Here is an 18489-nt window from a genome sequence, read left to right on the forward strand (position 1 = left end):
AAAGTTCCCAGGGCTTTACAGGGGGAGAGGTGAATGTCTGTTTACTTGGCATCACAGCAGCAGAGCTGCTGCCAGAGTGGTCACCTAGGCATCGTGGGCAGGGCCGGTGCAAGGATGTTTCACGTCCTAGGTGAAACTTCCACCTTGCGCCCTCTCCCCCCGCCTCCTCCCACAGCAGCTCGCACCCTCCACCCTGTGGCACATCCCCCGCCCCAGCTCATTCCTGCTCCGTGCACGAGCACCCCGAGCACACCGTCGCTGCTTCACTTCTCCTACCTCCAAGGCTTGTGGTGCCTAAGCTGATTGGCGGCGCAAGCCTGGGAGGTGGGAGAAATGAAGCAGCTCACCCCTGTCCCGCTTCCCCCCCCCGAGCATGCCGTGGCTGTTTCACTTCTCCCACCTCCCAGGCTTGCGGCGCCAATCAGCTCAGGCGTTGCAAGCCTGGGAGGTGGGAGAAGTGAAGTGGATATGGCATGCTCGGGGAGGAGGCAGGGCAGGGGTAAGCTGGGGAGGAGAGTTCCCCTGCGTGCCACCCCCCACCCTTTACTTGCTGCAAGAGGCCCCCTCCCCCCCGCATTCCCTTGCCCCAGCTCCCTCCGCCTAAATACCGGCGGCGACTGGGGTGGCCGAAGATCCGGCCACTGCAGTCGCTGCAGAAGAAAATGGTGCCTCCCAAATCCTAGCGCCCTAGGCGACTGCCTAGGTCGCCTAAATGGTTGCACCGGCCCTGATTGAGGGATATCCTGTAGAGATTAAAAGCTGTGTAAACAGGAAGAACGTGTCTTCAGTTGCACATCACTGCAAAAACATCACCGGTGAGAGCTGTACCCCTCTCGTGGAGGTGGTTTTCTCTTTGCGGTGAAACTTCTGAGTTTTACTGCAAAAAGTCATTGGCAAGTGTAGATGCTCCTATGGTTTTTGCACAAAAAAGGGACTTTTTCCGCTTTAAATGGCAAATGTAGACATGATTGGTGGAATACTATTTCAGAGAAATGAATGCCACCTCCTGAATCTCTGTCTTGTAGTAACCTGCAGTGTCCTTAGGTGTCTCCATATAATCACTAGCCTGGGGCAATTTTGCTCTCTAATATGACAAGATCCTAGCCTGAGCTGGCACAGCTGGGTCTGACATGCATCACACCTGAAGAAATCAGCATGTTCTGCTAGCTGTTTACTTCTTGAAATTTGACACGTACCTGCCACACACACACACACACACACACACACACACACACACACTCCCCCATGGTGATATGGGTGCTGGTGTGCTAATGCCAAAAGTCAAAGCGAATGGTGAGGTCTGATACTCCTTATTAGAAGTTACCTGAACTCCCATGGGGATCTGTGAAGGTTAGTATCTTTGGAAGGCATTAATTTGCGTAGATCTGATCCACTTGATACTGTATTTCCTGATTTCTAAACATGTTTTCACAGAAGTAGCAGTTATCTTATCATGACACATTATCAACTGTTTGTACTCAGCCATCCCCTCTCACTCTTATCTTTGGAGTTATATTTCTTTACTTCCTGATTTTCTTTTAAAAAAATGTTCTTCACTTTGCTCTCTCCTGTTTACCAAACTCTTCAACGCCTTTATACCTTGTCTCTAATGAACATTAATGTGCTAATCTGCCTAGTTGGCTCTAATGAATTCACTGGGTACCTTCACCCAGCTCCTGGTAACAGAGCGTCCTTCAGAAGTGGGCCCACAGCAGTGCTCTGATGCTGACCAAGCTCTGCCTGCAAAATGAAGGAAGGCAGTGTAGGGCTGCTTACATTGGCCCTACCCTGTTTCCATGCTGGGGAAATTTCCCCCAACCCTTTATGAGTCATTTATAAGTCCTATAAGCCAGTGGTTCTCAAACTTATTTGATTACACCCCCCCTTCTTTCTGTCTGTAGTAGTTTACAACCCTTCCTGGCCCGCTCCCAGCCCACAAGTACATATATGGCCTCCTTAGCTCTGAAGGCAGAGCAGGGAGCAGAGGCTGCTGGTGGGGTGTCCAGCTTTGAAGGCAGTACTGCCACCAGCAGCAGAGCAGAAGAAAGAATGGCAATACCATACCATGCCACCCTTATTTCTCCATTGCCTTCAGAACTGGATGCCCAGCCACCAGCCGCTGCTGTCACCTCCTTCCTCTGAATACATTCTACTCCCTTCCAGCTTGAGAACCTACTGGAGCAGGGGTCAAAATTTGCCACATTCACAATTTCTGAGTTGCCAGGTTAGGGCCCTTTGTTAAGTTCTTTCAGCTGCAGGAATGTCTACACTACAAAATTAGGTTGAATTTATAGAAGTCTTTTTTTTAGAAAACATTTTTATACAGTCAATTGTGTGTGTTCCCACACAAAATGGTCTAAGTGCATTAACTCAGTGGACTGCGTCCATAGTACTGAGGCTAGCGTCAACTTCCAGAGCATTGCACTGTGAGTAGCTATTGCACAGTTCCCACAGTCTCCGCCACCCACTGGAATTCTGGGTTGAGATCCCAATGCCTGATGGGGCAAAAACAGTGTCATGAGTGGTTCTGGGTACATGGCGTCAGGCCCCCCTTTCCCTCCTTCCCTCCCTCCATGAAAGCAACAGCAGACAAGCGTCTCACGCCTTTTTTTCCTGGGTTACATGTGCAGATGCCATACCATGGTAAGCATGGAGCCCGCTCATCTCACCGTCACCATACGTCTCCTGGGTGCTGGCAGATGTGGGACTGCATTGCTACACAGCAGCAGCTTGTTGCCTTTTGGCAGCAGACAGTACATTAGGACTGGTAGCCATCATCGTTGTACTCCTGGGTGCTCTTTTAGCTGACCTCGGTGAGGTCGGTCGGGGTGCCTGGGCAGACATGGGAGTGACTCTGCCAGGTCATTCACCAGTCATACTGCACCATCCTCTGGCAAGGACCCGGGAGATGATGATGGCTAGCAGTCGTACTTCACCGTCTTCTGGTGAGCACCCAGGAGATGACGATGGCCAGCAATTGTAATGCAGCGTCTTCTGCCAAGCACTCAGGAGATGATGATGGCTAGCAGTCATACTGCACCATCTGCTGCCAGCCTAAGATGTATAAGATAGATGGAGTGGATCAAAACAAGAAATAGATCAGATTTGCTTTATATTCATTGGCTCTCCCCTCCCTCCGTGAAATCAATGGCCTGCTAAACCCAGGGTTTTGAGTTCAATCCTTAAGGGGGAGCCATTCTTTGTGACAGTTGTTTGTGTTTCTCCTTGATGCAAAGCCACTCCCTGTGTTGATTTTAATTCCCTGCAAGCCATGTCGTCAGTTGCAACGGCAGACAAGCGCTTTGCGCCTTTTTTCAGTGCAGACGCTATAGCATGGCAAGCATGGAGTCCGCTCAGATCACTGAGGAAATTATGAGCACTGTAAACACCACACGCATTATCCTGCAGTATATGCAGAACCAGAACCTGCAAAAGCGAAACCAGGCGAGGAGGCGACAGCAGCACAATGACGAGAGTGATGAGGACATAGACTTCTCACAAAGTACAGGCCCCAGCAATGTGCATATCATGGTGTTAATGGGGCAGGATCATGCCATGGAATGCTGATTCTGGGCCTGGGAAACAAGCACAGACTGGTGGGACCACATAGTGTTGCAGGTCTGGGATGATTCCCAGTGGCTGCAAACTTTCGCATGCATAAGGGCACTTTCATGGAACTTTGTGACTTGCTTTCCCTTGCTCTGAAGCACCAGAATACCAAGATGAGAGCAGCCCTCACAGTTGAGAAGCGAATGGTGATAGTCCTCTGGAAGCTTACAGTGCCAGACAGCTACCAGTCAGTCGGGCATCAATTTGGAGTGGGCAAATCTACTGTGGGCGCTGCTGTGATCCAAAAAGCCAATGCAATCAAAGAGCTGCTGATATCAAGGTTAGTCACTCTGGGAAATGTGCAGGCCATAGTGGATGGCTTTGTTGCAATGGGATTCCCTAACTGTGGTGGGGCGATAGACGGAACTCATATCCCTATCTTGGTACCGGAGCACCAAGCTAGCGAGTACATAAATCAAAAGGGATACTTTTCAATGGTGCTGCAAGCACTGGTGGATCACAAGGGACGTTTCACCAACATCAACGTGGGATGGCCGGGAAAGGTACATGACGCTTGCATCTTCAGGAGCTCTGGTCCGTTTCAAAAGCTGCAGGAACGGACTTTCTTCCCAGACCAGAAAATAACTGTTGGGGATGTTGAAATGCCTATAGTTATCCTTGGGGACCCAGCCTACCCCTTAATGCCATGGCTCATGAAGCCATACACAGGCAGCCTGGACAGTAGTCAGGAGCTGTTCAACTATAGGCTGAGCAAGTGCAGAATGGTGGTAGAATGTGTATTTGGATGTTTAAAAGCACGCTGGCGCAGTTTACTGACTCATATAGACCTCAGCAAATCCAATATTCCCATTGTTATTACTGCTTTCTGTGCATTCCACAATATCTGTGAGAGTAAGGGGGAGACATTTATGGCAGGGTGGGAGGTTGAGGCAAATTGCCTGGCTGCTGATTATGCACAGCCAGACACCAGGGGAGTTAAAAGTGTACATGAGTGTGCGGTAGGCATCAGAGAAGCTTTGAAAACCAGTTTTATGACTGGCCAGGCTTTGGTATGAAAGTTCTGTTTGTTTCTCCTTGATGAAACCCCACCTTTGGTTCACTCTACTTCCCTGTAAGCTAACCACCCTCCCCTCTCCTCTTCGATCACCGCTTGCGGAGGCAATAAAGTCATTGTTGCTTCACATTCATGCATTCTTTATTAATTCATCACACAAACAGAGGGATAACTGCCAAGGTAGCCGGGAGGGGTGGAGGAGGAGGGAAGGCCAAGGCCAAGCTGCACTTTAAAACTTAAAAATTTTAAAACTTATTGAATACCAGCTTTCTGTTGCTTGGACAGTCTTCTGGGGTGGAGTGGCTGGAGGCCCCCCACCACATTCTTGGGCATCTGAGTGAAGAGGCTATGGAACTTGGGAAGGAGGGCAATTGGTTACACAGGGGCTGTAGCGGCAGTCTGTGCTCCTGCTGCCTTTCCTGCAGCTCAACCATATGCTGGAGCATATGAGTTTGATGCTCCAGCAGCCTGAGCATTGAATCCTGCCTTCTGTCAGCAAGCTGATGCCACCTATCATCTTCAGCCAACCACTTATTCTCTTCAGCCCGCCACCTCTCCTCATGTTCACATTGTGCTTTTCTGCACTCTGACATTGTCTGCCTCCATGCATTCTGCTGTGCTCTGTCAGTGTGGGAGGACAGCATGAACTTAGAGAACATTTCATCCCGAATGTATGTTTTTCACCTTCTAATCTTCACTAGCCTCTGGGAAGGAGAAACATATGCAACTGGTGGAAGAAAAAAAAAGTGTGTATGCTAGTTAAAAAGACACATTTTGTAGAACATTGGGTACACTCTTTCATGGTAAACCTTGCTGTTAACATTACATAGCACATGTGCTTTCATTACAAGGTCACATTTTGATGGCTTCACCTCTCCCCTCCACCACGTGGCTAACAGTGGGGAACATTTCTGTTCAGCCACAGGCAAACAGCCCAGAAGGAAAGGGCATCTCTGAATGTCCACTTAATAAAACCACCCTGTTTCAACCAGGTGACCATGAATGATATCACTCTCCTGAGGATAATACAGAGATAAAGAATGGATGTTGTTTGAATGCCAGCAAACACCAGGACCATGTGCTGCAATGATTTGTTCTGCAATGATTCCCGGCTACGTGCTACTGGCCTGGCATGGTAAAGTGTCCTACCATGGAGGACGGAATAAGGCTGCCCTCCCCAAAATCCTTTTGCAAAGGCTTTGAGAGTACATCCAGGAGAGCTTTATGGAGATGTCCCTGGAGGATTTCTTCTCCATCCCCAGACATATTAACAGACTTTTCCAGTAGCTGTACTGGCTGTGAATGCCAGGGCAAATAAATAATTAAACATGCTTGCTTTTAAAGCTTGTCTAATATTTACAAAGGTACACTCATCAGAGGTCCCTACTCCACCTACAGGGTCCGGAAGCCCGCCTTGGGTCAGGGTTACTGGCTCCAGGTCCAGGGTGAGAAACAGATCCTGGCTGATGGGGAAACTGGTTTCTCCGCTTCTATGCTGTGATCTATCTTCAATCTCATCATCTTCCTTGTCCCCAAAACCCGCTTTCATGTTGCGTCCTACTCCATTGATGGAATCAAAGCACAGGGGTGGGGTACTGGTGGCTGCACCTCCTAGAATGGCATGCAGCTCATCATAGAAGTGGCATGTTTGGGGCTATGACCCGGAGCGGCCATTTGCCTCTGTGTTTTTTTGGTAGGCTTGCCTGAGTGCCTTAATTTTCATGCAGCACTGCTGTGAGTCTCTGTTATAGCCTCTGCCCTTCATACCCTTGGAGACTTTTTCAAATGTTTTGGCTTGTCATTTAATGGAACAGAGTTCAGCTAGCATGGATTCATCTCCCAATACAGTGATCAGATCTCATACCTCCTGTTCGGTCCATGCTGGAGCTCTTTTGCGATTCTGGGACTCCATAGTCACCTCTGCTGATGAGCTCTGCATGGTCACCTGTGCTGATCAGCTCACCACACTGGCCAAACAGAAAAAGAAATTCAAAAGTTTGTGGGATTTTTCCTGTCTACCTGGCCAGTGCATCTGAGTTGAGAGCGTGGTCCAGAGTGGTCACAATGAAGCACTCTGGGATAGCTTCCAGAGGCCAGTACCATCGAATTATATCCATGCTATCCCAAATTTGACTGGCAAGGCCGATTTCAGTGCTAATCCCCTTGTCAGAGGTGGAGTAAAGAAATCGCGTTTAAGAGCCCTTTAAGTCGAAAAAAAAGGCTTCGTTGTGTGGATGGGTGCAGGGTTAAATCGAGGTAACGCTGCTAAATTCGACCTAAAATCATAATGTAGACCTGGCCTGCCATTAGCAGGGCCCTTACTTCTTATCTGAAGTATGAAGAAATACTGCCTTGTCTCAGATAGCAAACTGTGATAACTTTGGCAAATGTTGAATTTGCAGAGGATAACTGGGTAAATCTTAGTCTGCTTGTCTGTGGAGAACTTATTAGACACGATCTAGCCTACGACAATGAACTGTTTATGCGTCAAGTGGGTCTGCAGTGGAGAACTGGTTTCACACGTGTTTTGCAGAACTTGAACTTGCAACCTCATATGTTGCATCACTAATTAATTGCAAACATGAATCGTATTCAAACTGATGAAAAAACTAAAAATGCACTTAGATGTCTCACCAGGATCATTCCCTTAAAGCCTGAAAAAAAACAATTAAATTCCCCACAACAAACTTAATTCAGTTTCAGTTAAGGTTGCTAGGTTTCTCTTATTTACAAACAGAAATTTGTATTCCTGATTCCTGCCTTACTTTATGGCTATTTAGGATCACAGGCAGCCAAAATAAGGCACAGAAGCCTCAGGATTGTTCTACTTTGTGCTGGGAACCAGGAATAGCTCACTCCAGTTTAAGGACTAAGAAAATGTAAATGCATCTTAGAGTCACTTTCCACCCCACCCTCCCAGACTTGCCCTGAGCCCAGCTTGGCCTTAGGCTTCATTTTCTTGAAGTATATTTGTAACCAGAATTAAAAAAAAAAACCTATTAAAATCAATAGCGGTAATTAATATACACAATATTAGCCCAGGTCGCTGAGCTGCAATGGCAGAGGACCCAATCCTGAAATTGTTTCTCATGTGAGCACTCCATACCCACAAAAGTAGTCTCAATGACTACAGGGAGACTACTCACTTAAGATCTGCATGCTTAGACACTTAGTCCTTCATTCCCCAGAAAAGAATCTGTTCCAAAGGTGAATATTATTTCTTTTTGAAATAGTATGGTGCTGCTCACCAATTTAAATTCTTTCAATTATTCAGTGACAGTCATTCTGTCACCTCGATATAGGCCTTGTGCCATTCTCATAGACATGGGAAGGGTGGGGACTTTAAAATCTAAAAGTTCAAAAGTAAATATTTTCTTTCTATAGCTCAGAGTGGTGAAATGTGACATTAGGAACACCTTTGTCAAATAGGAACATTGTCCTTAATGTAATAGGTGTTTCTGCCCCCAGGCAGTTGAAGCAGTGACATTCTTCCTGAAGGAGGATAAACAACAGACTTCAAAGAAAGATCGGTGGTCTCACTGCATGTTTTATTGGCCATGGCTATTAAGCCAGGAAAATCCAGCTCCTGGCTTGAAAGGATTAATATAAATAACTGAAGGGTGGTTTAACGGAAAACAAGTTTTTTGTGACCATGATTATAAGCAAACTGTCTCTTTATTGCTGACTCGGCCATATTTGCCTGTTGTGTGGAATTGCACAACTCAGTATGTTAACATAGCAGGGTGCACTGTACTGATAACGACTGTGGCCCTGATTCATGACAATTCTTAGCTCGCTTTCTTTCTTCTATGCATACATCAAAACCTAGCCATGTGGAAGAAGTTCTTAATGCTGAATTTGCTACAGAATGCTTCCCAGTCATAGATATAAAAGATTTTATATGGAGAGATATAAATTGTGATCTCAGTTATATCCATGTAAACGCACTGAATGAAGTAAGCTTGGTTCCAAGAGCTTATCTATTAGAAGAATTTTTCCCAATGTGTTTTTTCCAAAGGAAAAAATCTCACCACTTTTCTTTCTTTCTTTCTTTCTTTCTTTCTTTCTTTTTTTTTAAATCTAGGAAAAAACCAGCCAAGGACTCCAGTAGACTCCAAGGCCTACACGATTCTCATTGCTCTTATAGTATTCATATGTTCCGTGGCATTGCTTACTGCTATAATATGCAGAAAGTAAGTATTTTTGAGTAGGCAATAACTAATTAGCATAGATTAAATCTGCACGAGGAATCATTAAATGAATTATTCTGTACTCAAAGGGCTTTTATTTTGGTATTAAACATGATTTATACAAATCAAGAATATTGATTAGAAGATAAAAGTTCAGTGAATTTGAGGAAGTTTAGGAGAATGCTCAATTTAATCTCAAATTCCAAAGCCAAGTGTTGAAAGAGGGACTGAAACTGTCTCAGTGTGAGATGGACTGTCGGGAAACTACCTTATCTACTTTTCTCAGGCCTCACTAAGGTGGACCCTGCTGGCCATTTATCTCCATAGAAGAATGCTACCTTGAGACCCAACAAAAGCTGCTAAGAGAAACCATCTTTCATGGTTAAAGAAAAGGCCAGTATTTTCAAACTTGTGATCTAAAACCAGGCACCTGAAATCCATATTTAGACACCTGTACACGTGGCCTGATTTTCACTGACTTCACTGGGAGGCAAAGGTGTTCAGTATCACCAGAAAACCAAGCCAGTATTTAACTATTCTCTAAGACTGGTTTGGCAAGTATTTTAGAGCAGCTTTTTTTTTTTTAATATGAGGGCCCAAAGAATGCCCTTGTAGCCAAGCTTCCAAAGACGTTGTGTGAACAAAGCCAGAAGTATTTTGGATTTCAGTGGCAGCATCCAGAAATCAAGGAAGAGAATTATAAATCAATGATGAAGTCAGTTCATCAATGATGATTCAAAGAATCAATAATTTAATTACAAACTCCTCTTCCTAAGAGATATATCAAGCAGCAACCATCAGGTTCACAATAAAAATGCTCCCAGTAATTTAAGCACTGTCTATGAATCCACTAACTGCCTGTTAATTTCTTTAATGGCTCCTAAATTAGTTGCTCACCTGATGAGTCCTCAGCTGATTTCCTTCCCACAAAGTTTCTTTTGTCCAAACTAAAAGCACAGGTTGTGACAAAAATGGTGGTAGCACTTTAATGTGGCTGTGTAGTCACTGCTCCAGCACTGGGAGGAAGCCCAGTGCTGTAAAAAGCTACTTCTGTGAGGGGAATAGCTACCAGTGCTGGGAGCACAGCTCCAGTGCTGTGGCACTGTCTACACTGCCCCTTTGCAGTGCTGAAACTTGCACTGCTCAGGTGGGTGTTTTTTCATTGTGTATATTCCCAGTACAGAGTTAACGCGGCAGTTGGCCCTAATTTCCCTCCTATCAACACACAAAACCCTCCTATCTAGATTTCATGAGGACTTAAACCTGAGCTTTCACCCAGACTGGTAATCCACCCACTCTGCAATATGGACACAGGGTCACTCATTTGAGTGCTGATAGTCCTCCACTACCTTCCCACAATTCCCTTTTTGTGCCCAGGACAGACATGTTCTCTCACAATTCACTGGGAAGGAATTATAGAGCAGGTCAGCTTACTTCAGCTCAACGAATGCCTCTGAAGTCCTAGCCACACACATGCATGAGTGCAGCACCAGTGAGGTATGGCTACGCTGTGATATAATCCCAATGATGCCAAGTGTCAGAGCCCAGGTCAGTTGACTTAGGCTCAGGCTGTGGAGCTAACAACGGCATGTTTGAACTTGGTCTGGAGCCTCGGTTCTGAGACCCCCCACGAGGAAGGAGAGTTGAGCCTGAACCTCAACATCTACACTGCAAATTTGATAGCCCTGCAGCCTCAGTCAACTGACTCAGGCTGGTGTGGCTGTGCCACAGGTCTTTTATTGCAATATAGATATACCCAGTAACTAAGGCAGGGCTTTGCAGTGTGGCTACTCACACCTGGGCTGGAACAACGTAAGTGCTCAGACAAGGTGCCAGTCTTCTGAGTTAACTGTGCTGTGAAGATATTCCCTTTGTGGTACAAGTAACTCACCTGCCAAGAGCTGAAATGATAGCAGCACATATAGCAGTACTGTCTCCAGTCAGCTGTGTCCCATTTCTTAGCTGGCTCCCCAGCTGCAGCTGCCTTACCCTGAATGACTCCAGCTGAGCCACACTTCAGGGAGTGCCATGCACATTCCAAATAATTTTGTGACACTGTGTTCAAAATAGGATGCAGAATGTTCCATCTTTTCTCCTTGGTAAGGACGAGGAAGTGCCTAGGTCCCCTTAGAAATCTCTTTCTTAGGCACCCTATTTCTCCCCCATTCCCAATGATTCCTTGGCCACACACCTCAGGCATAAAGTTAGCCTGTACAACAGTGAAAAGACTTCAGTGTGTTTTCAGTATTCCAAGTCTTCCCTTTTGTGACTTGTAATTTTCATCATAATGTCACTAAATAATAGCTAAGCACAAATATGTGTTTTAACGTTTACTTACTGAGGTGGTAGCCATTTTAGCCAGGTTGTGTCTACCAACTACAATACTGCATGATAGTCATGGAAGACTTTGAAGGAGCTCTCTTTGGGATATAATTAAGTGCCCAAGTGGGATTCATGAAAGGGACTAAGTTAGTAGCATATATTTACTTTAGACAATTTGATCAGAAGGAATGTGGGTAAAAAGAGCTTGGCAGGAACCAAAAAGGCTTTTGAAAAGGGCAAAGTGATGGTAATGGAGGAGTTCAACCAACCAGATGAACTGAGACAGTGGTCATAAAATAAAAGGATCAGTAGCTTAGTGGGGATAGTATAGGACTGCCTCTTCCTTAAGCAGCACATAACAAAGTGAAACAGAAACAGGCAGTTCTCACCTTGACCCCAACCAACACAGATGAAGGTGGTGCAGAAGTAATGCTAGCTGAGCATCTAATCAACAGAGATTACCCTAATTGTTGCACTGGTTTTAACCCATGTCATTTCACTTAAATCATACCAGCATGTGATGGAATGGACAATTAGGTCATGTATATTAAGGATATAGTTTTGTCACAGAGATCACAGGATCATATCTGTTCTAGGCACAAAAGGGGAATTGTGAGAAGGTAGTGGAGGACTATCAGCACTCAAATGAGTGAGCCTGTGTCCATATTGCAGAGTAGATGGATTACCAGCCTGGGTGAAAGTGCAACACTGAGCCTCAGCATCAAAGTTGGGTGCAAGGATCTTGATATGGTTCCATAGGGGGTTGTGGGATTTTAATCTTGTTTTTGGTGGGTTCTGCAGGTCATGGTGCTGTGGGATTCTCATATTTGCATTGACATGATTAAGAAAGTGAAATAGTGCTTTTTTCTCAGCAGACACTATAGATTTTCACTCTGGTGATCAAACACTAACTGAGACTCTGATAAACTCAGCCTAAGCTCTTGAGTTACTTCTCACTGTGTTTCTGTGGGGACTGACCTGTTTAACCTTAGTTTATTTTATTTATGTTTATGTATAACTGTGAAGATAATGTATGTGGATTATAAAGTAGCCTCATAATGCAGAAATTGTTGTTCTTGTGTTTCTTTAGCATTATAAGATTTTATAAAGTTAGTAGTTGAGAATTAAGTTAATTCCTTTTAGAATTGGTTTGGGGTGCTTGACCCTGTGCAAGCCTTGCTGAAAATCTTCAGCAACTGAATTCTGGGTCTCCATGTACTTTCCTAGGGGAGATGGGGTTTTGAAGGCACTGGAGAAGGGAAGTAAACTCTAGCCCACGCAAACAGTACATAGCATACAGGCCACATGGGCTTTTGCAAAGCAGAAGCCCTGTCTACTTACCCTCAATGGAGTCCAGCTACAAGAAACCTATTGCGCATGTCCCAAACTACACCCAATTTCAGGAACTTCAGGGTGTGGTGTGCTAATTTTGCATTTGCCAAGCACCAATGACCCAGTCATTCCCAAACCCCCACCCCTTCTCCACAGATCTCTTAAAGAGATCTTTCTCTGTTAGGCACATGGTTTACAGCTGCATCATCCCAGGAGCACCTCAAAGAACAGATTATGACACAGAGTCACATTCCCTCTCCTTTTCCCTGGGGAAAGGATAAGTTATTACATCCTTTTTCACTGTGTGCTAGGTCAGCTGCTCTGGCCAGTCATTAGAGGTGAGTGGAATCTCCTCCCTCATTGCACTGGCCTCAGGTATTTACTAACCGGTGAATAACCCCCCAGCTTGCCTCACTGTGGCAGGAGTCACAATCTGAAAAGGAGTTAGGGCAGGTAAATTGAGTGTATGTGACAATAGAGCCCATGGGAATCAAATCATTGTTAATCATGGTAGAGTGAAGAAAACAACTGATTTCTTTCATAAACCTGCTTTATTGTTTCCACAGGTATCACTTATGGAGCAGACTATTTCCACCAATTCCAACACCCCATAACAGTTTAAAAAATCTGTTTTTAAATAAGAGCTATCAGGTAAAAGAAATGTGTTATATTTGCACAGAGGAGACAATTAACTGTCTTTGGCTGCTGCCTGTTTCCTAGACATATGCTAAACCTGTATTTCTTTTGTATTGTCCTCCTGGAGAGCAACTAATATTGCTCTGATTAGGAACTCCCTTCCTGCTGTTTATAACTTCCCACATAAATATTACTTGTGAACCACATTTTCAGACTAGTGCATGCAGAAATGCGTGCACATAATTTGTATGTGCAATTAATGCAATAACTCAGACAATCCTAACTGCAAGCACAAAAGATGAGCTAGAAACTGAATTAACCATTTGCACCTGCAGTTAGTGAGGTTGTGTGTGCAATTATGGCAACTGTTGCCAGACTCTCAAACTGGTTTAAATGAGCAAAGATCTGTTGACTTTAGTGAAGACTTTAGACCTAGCCCTGATTGTGCATTGTATATTTTTGTGAAATCCTAAAGGGTTGTCTTATATATTACATAGCTCTACTAAAAATAAGCCACAATGTTAAAGGTAAAAAAACAAATCCTGGTAAAAGGACCAAATCTGAGTAGGAGACTTTGCTTGAAGAAATATCTGTAGCTAGACTAGGGCTGGCTACAGTTGTGTATTTATGTGTGTGTGTTGAGGGGGAGGGAGAGAGCAGTGGATGTGGCCTGCTACTACCTTCTAATGCCTGTAGCTTGCCCACTGGGGAACCCAGGGGGAGCCATATACATTCCTTCAGGGTTTGAGAGAAATAACCAGATTTTCAAGGGTGACCACATAAAAGTGCACCCAAATCACACATTTGCTCAGGCAAAGAGGCACATAGGTGCACAGCAAGCTACCCATTGGAAGGCCAGAGCGCCAGCTTGCTTAGTTAGCTATAGGATTTGCACTTACAATTTAGAATTCACTTTTGGAAGCTGTGCCCACAAAGTGTTCCAAAGTGAGCCCAGATTGCTACAGATGATGCCATAGCTCTGATGGGGAAAGGAGCTGTCTCCTAAACAGTGAAGTGGAGTTTGAGTCCAGAGGTATTTAATGGCAGATTTGTATAAGATAGTACAAGTGGTGTAACTAGGACTAATCTGATAAAATGAAGAAAGGAAAAACCAAGACAGATTTATCTGGAAACATTTGCTGACAGCAAGATGTATGTGGTGGAGGAATGGTGGGAAGTGCTGGAAAAGTCCATCACATAGGAAACTTGAAACCTGAATGGACAAAGCTCTAAAGAATGTATTCCAGGAAACATTCTACGGTGGAAGGATGATCCAGTGGTTATGGTACTGGCTGGGAACTCTAGGTTCAATTGTCTGCTCTGCCACTTGGGCAAGTCAAACAGGGGACTGCAATCGGAGGTAGGAGTGTAGTATGTTACATGCCTGAGTAGCTTTAATCTAGCCAGCTTGGGTACTAATGGCGGTGAACCCATGGCAGCATGGACTGCAGCATGAGCTAACTGTCTGAGTAGGTACCCAGGGTTCCGGGCCTGTGCTGCAATCTGCTGTTGGTACCCAAGCTAGCTCGAGCAAAGCTAGTTCAGGTGTGTCTGCTCCAGCTGCAACCATACTGATGATTGCAATGTAAGTACCCTTAGTCTCTCTGTTTCAGTTCCCCATCTGTAAAATAGAGATAATGGCCTCTCAAGGATGCTGTGAGAATAAGTACATTAAAGATTGGGAGCACTCAGATATTACAGTAATGGGGAATATGGAAGTATCATAGAGAGCCCTGTGTTGGCATGGACGCAAACACCATTTAACTTCTGTCTTCTGACCTGATTTACTTTGTGAAAACTGATGAGAAATCCTTTGGACTTAATATTAAGCAGTTTTGATGCCTTCTTATGTTTGCTGTTCCTGAAAAAATATAATTGCCTTACAGATCAGGTGTAACTTTGCCTTGGTTTTTCATGGAGAATTCTGTATAGTAACTTGCTTCTAATTTTCCTCCGCCCTCTGAAAAGTTTTCCTTTGTTATTCCACAGTCTGATCAAGGAAACAAGCTTAAGAGATTATTGTATAAGCGTTCAGTTTGTTTTTAATTAAGTAAAGTCAACTGTGGAAAATAACGTGATTGGGTATGACAAACTGATTTTAGAATAAGAGAAATAGCAAATATTAACATAGCAGCTAAGCAATCCTTAGAAAAAGTGTACTAAGACAATTTCACATTACTGAGAGCAGCACTGGGTTTTACTTAGCAATCTTTTTATTTAAAGTAAATTTAATGCAGGTGAATGAAGCCAGATTGATAGCCCTAGAGGCCGAAGGCCTGTGTTTAGCAATAGAATACAACACAACGTGAGCAGCTAGCAGTGCAAATTTCCCCCCACCGCACTGACATGCTTTAGTTCAGGGGTTGGCAAGCTTTCAGAAGTGGTGAGACAAGTTCACTATAATTTAAGGTTTTGCAGCCAGTAATACATTTTAACATTTGTAGAAGGTCCCTCTGTATGTCTATATTACAGAAATAAACTATTGTATTTAAAGTAAATAAGGTTTTTAAAATATTTAAGAAGCTTCATTTAAAATAAAATTAAAATGCAGATCTTATCAATTTAGTGTGATCCTTGCCTGGGATCCTTGTCTGGGGTTCCAGCCACCAGCCCCACTCAGTCCACTGCTGATATGGGGTTCAATTCACTCAGCCAGCAGTGGGCTGAGCAGGCTGGTGGTGGGCTGAGTGGGGACGGCGGGGGCCTGACTAGCCCAGTCCACTGCCAGTCTGGGGTGCCAGCAGCACTCAGCCTGCTGCCAGTCTGGGGTTCTGGCTGCTAGCCCCTTGCCAGTCGGGGTCCCAGCCGCCGGCCCCACTCAGCCTCCTGCTGGCCTGGGTGAGCAGAACCCCAGGCTGGTAGTGAGCTGAGGGGGCCCGGTGCCAGGATCCCAGCTGGCAGGAGCTGGTGGACAGAACCCCAGACCGGCAGCTGGCTGAGCGGACCAACCCGCTGCCAGTCTGGGGTCCCGGCCACCGGCCCCGCTCAGCCTGCTGCGAGCTGAGTGAATGGAACCCCAGACTGGCAGCAGGGTGAGCAGGGCCAGCAGCAGTGCCATTTTCCCCACAGTCACTGCTTTAGCATTTTTATTCTGCCAGTTAAGGCAGTATTATACGGAACTGGATTTGTGACCTTTGTCAATGGATCTCACACTGCCATGACAAAAGTGACATGCATCAGCAAAATGGTCACAACCAGGAACTGGGTTAATTGTAATATAAACTTTTACACAATTTATCCCCTGCTGAGACATACTTTGCACCCCTGCAAAATTTCATACTGCTTGGATAAGTTAATGGGTGCGTTGCTCCTGGAACACAAGTTTCAGAGGTTAAATCTAAAGCAAAAATATATATTGTATGTTTTTAATCATTGTGAACTTTGAACTGTCATGAATTATCGCTCAGAAGCATTTTTCACCTACCGTTTGGTAGCTAAAAGCAGTGTTTTGTGTTTTCAGAGAACACGTAACTTTACCAGTGAAACGGAAACAGAAATTGGAAGTTGCTTTGAAGATTTTGGAAGTTATGTTGAAGACCTTTATCCAGATGTCCTTGAAGATTCTTGTAATATGAACTATTAATCCATTCATGAGCTTGAAATTAACAGGAGTGTTACTGCAAGTGACAACAGCTTAGATTGGATGAACCTTCAGAACATACCATCATCAGTGCTTCAAACGTAGAAAAATGTGTTGCTTCCAAGAGGTGAAGTTGCTTAATAAAAAGTGACATTTGTATGTGTTAGCTTGTAAAGAAAAAAGTGAGTACGTTCTGTGATGCTCTGTACCTCGAGGGGACACTCTACACCCCCATGTTCATCTTTATAAAATGATTGTGTGGTATCCAATGCAAAGTTTGTCATGTTGGATGTCTTTGGAAGGCTCATGATGCACTGAGCATGGTTGTTATAGTGATGTTACAGTAAGGTTATAATTTCATGTGTATATAGTTATGAGGTTGAAAATGTATCCTCATGGCTTAAAGCAAGCCCATGCAAAAACTCTCCAAGAACAGAGAGGCAGTTCACACCTCATCAGAGCATGGATGAGACAAGACAAGCCCAGCCCAGCCTCACAGGAACAATGGCTTAGGCAGTAACAAAAGAATCTGTTAGACCCTCAAGGGAGTCACCCCTCTTCCTTTGGGCAGTTTAGGACTGCGATGAGGTAATGCTCACTTGACTCTGAAGTGTGTGTGTGGGGGGGGGAAAAGCCAAGAGGAAAGATAGGACATGATAAAAGGGAGAGAGATTTTGCCATGCTCTCTCTCTCTCCCATCAACACCTACAGACGCTACCACCACCAAGCGACTGAAGCGCTGATCAAGGGGAGAACCTGACTCAAAAGCCAGCCTGTGGTGAGAAGCATCTAAGTTTTTAAGGACATTCTAAGCTGATCTTAACACTTTCAATGTGTTTTGCTTTTATTTCATTTGACCAAATCTGACTTATGCTTTGACTTGTAATCACTTAAATCTACTTTTTATAGTTAATAAATCTGTTTGTTTATTCTACCTGAAGCAATGCGTTTGGTTTGCAGTGTGTCAGAGACTCCCCTTGGGAGAACAAGCCTGGTACATATCAATTTCTTTGATGAATTTATATAAGCTTGCAGCATCCAGTGGACATAACTGGGCACTGCAAGATGGAGGTTCCTAGGGTTGTGTCTGGAACCAGATTTATTGGCTAGCTGGGAGCAGCTGACATGCCAGAGGCTGTATGTGAACAGCTCAGGGGTGGGGGTTCTCACAGCAGAGCAGGATAAGGCTGGCTCCCAGAGTCAAGGATTGAAGTGACCTAGCAGATCACTGGTCCTGGCAACACCAGATGGTAACATCACACATTCTGTAAGCATCTCTTATCAAAGCGTGAAAGCCAAAGACGTCTTCTGCTTGGCAGCTAAGAGAGAGAACTCCACTAACTGCAGTGAAGCTACCTCTGCTTACACTGGAGCTGAATTTGGCCAAGTGGAACCACTCCTATAAGAGTGGGCTGAAGACCTGGTCTCCTGCTGCTGCTTTTGTTCTCTGATAACTAGAATATTTTTGTTCCTAGACCTATATGTTCTGAGGAAGCGGTTAGGGAACTATCACATTTGCGTCTTTGCTCTTTGTGAGCGCAGGAGGGACATGGCCAGAAAGACTCAAAAATCAAAATACAGTGAAAGGACTTTTTCAAAAGGTAGTGGCTCTATCTGTGTTTTGTTGCGCAAGTCCCTTGCCCTCCACTCCCTTTTTAAACTCCCCTTTTCCCATACAAACAACCCCCCACTATATAAAATGGAATGAAATTATGATACATCCTTTGTCACCTTAGCTGCTCTAATATCTGGTACTATGAACTCCATCCTCCCTCCAGCCTTCCCTTTTTTAATATTAATTCCCT

At 44.7% G+C, this 18489-nt stretch overlaps 1 protein-coding gene across 3 annotated transcripts in view; it reads left to right on the plus strand.

The window, feature by feature from the left end:
- Positions 1–16877, plus strand: part of IL5RA (interleukin 5 receptor subunit alpha) — a 37210-nt gene extending 20333 nt beyond the window's left edge. For all 3 annotated transcript variants that reach the window (XM_032784176.2, XM_075073087.1, XM_075073088.1), the window contains 3 exons: positions 8709–8817; positions 13035–13119; positions 16565–16877. In XM_032784176.2, coding sequence (XP_032640067.1) covers positions 8709–8817; positions 13035–13119; positions 16565–16687 — 317 coding nt within the window. In that variant the 3' untranslated portion in view covers positions 16688–16877. The remainder of the gene's footprint in view (positions 1–8708; positions 8818–13034; positions 13120–16564) is intronic.
- Positions 16878–18489: the final 1612 nt, after the last annotated feature.

This window comes from Chelonoidis abingdonii, chromosome 17, assembly GCF_003597395.2.
Source record: "Chelonoidis abingdonii isolate Lonesome George chromosome 17, CheloAbing_2.0, whole genome shotgun sequence".
Lineage (NCBI taxonomy): Eukaryota > Metazoa > Chordata > Testudines > Testudinidae > Chelonoidis > Chelonoidis abingdonii.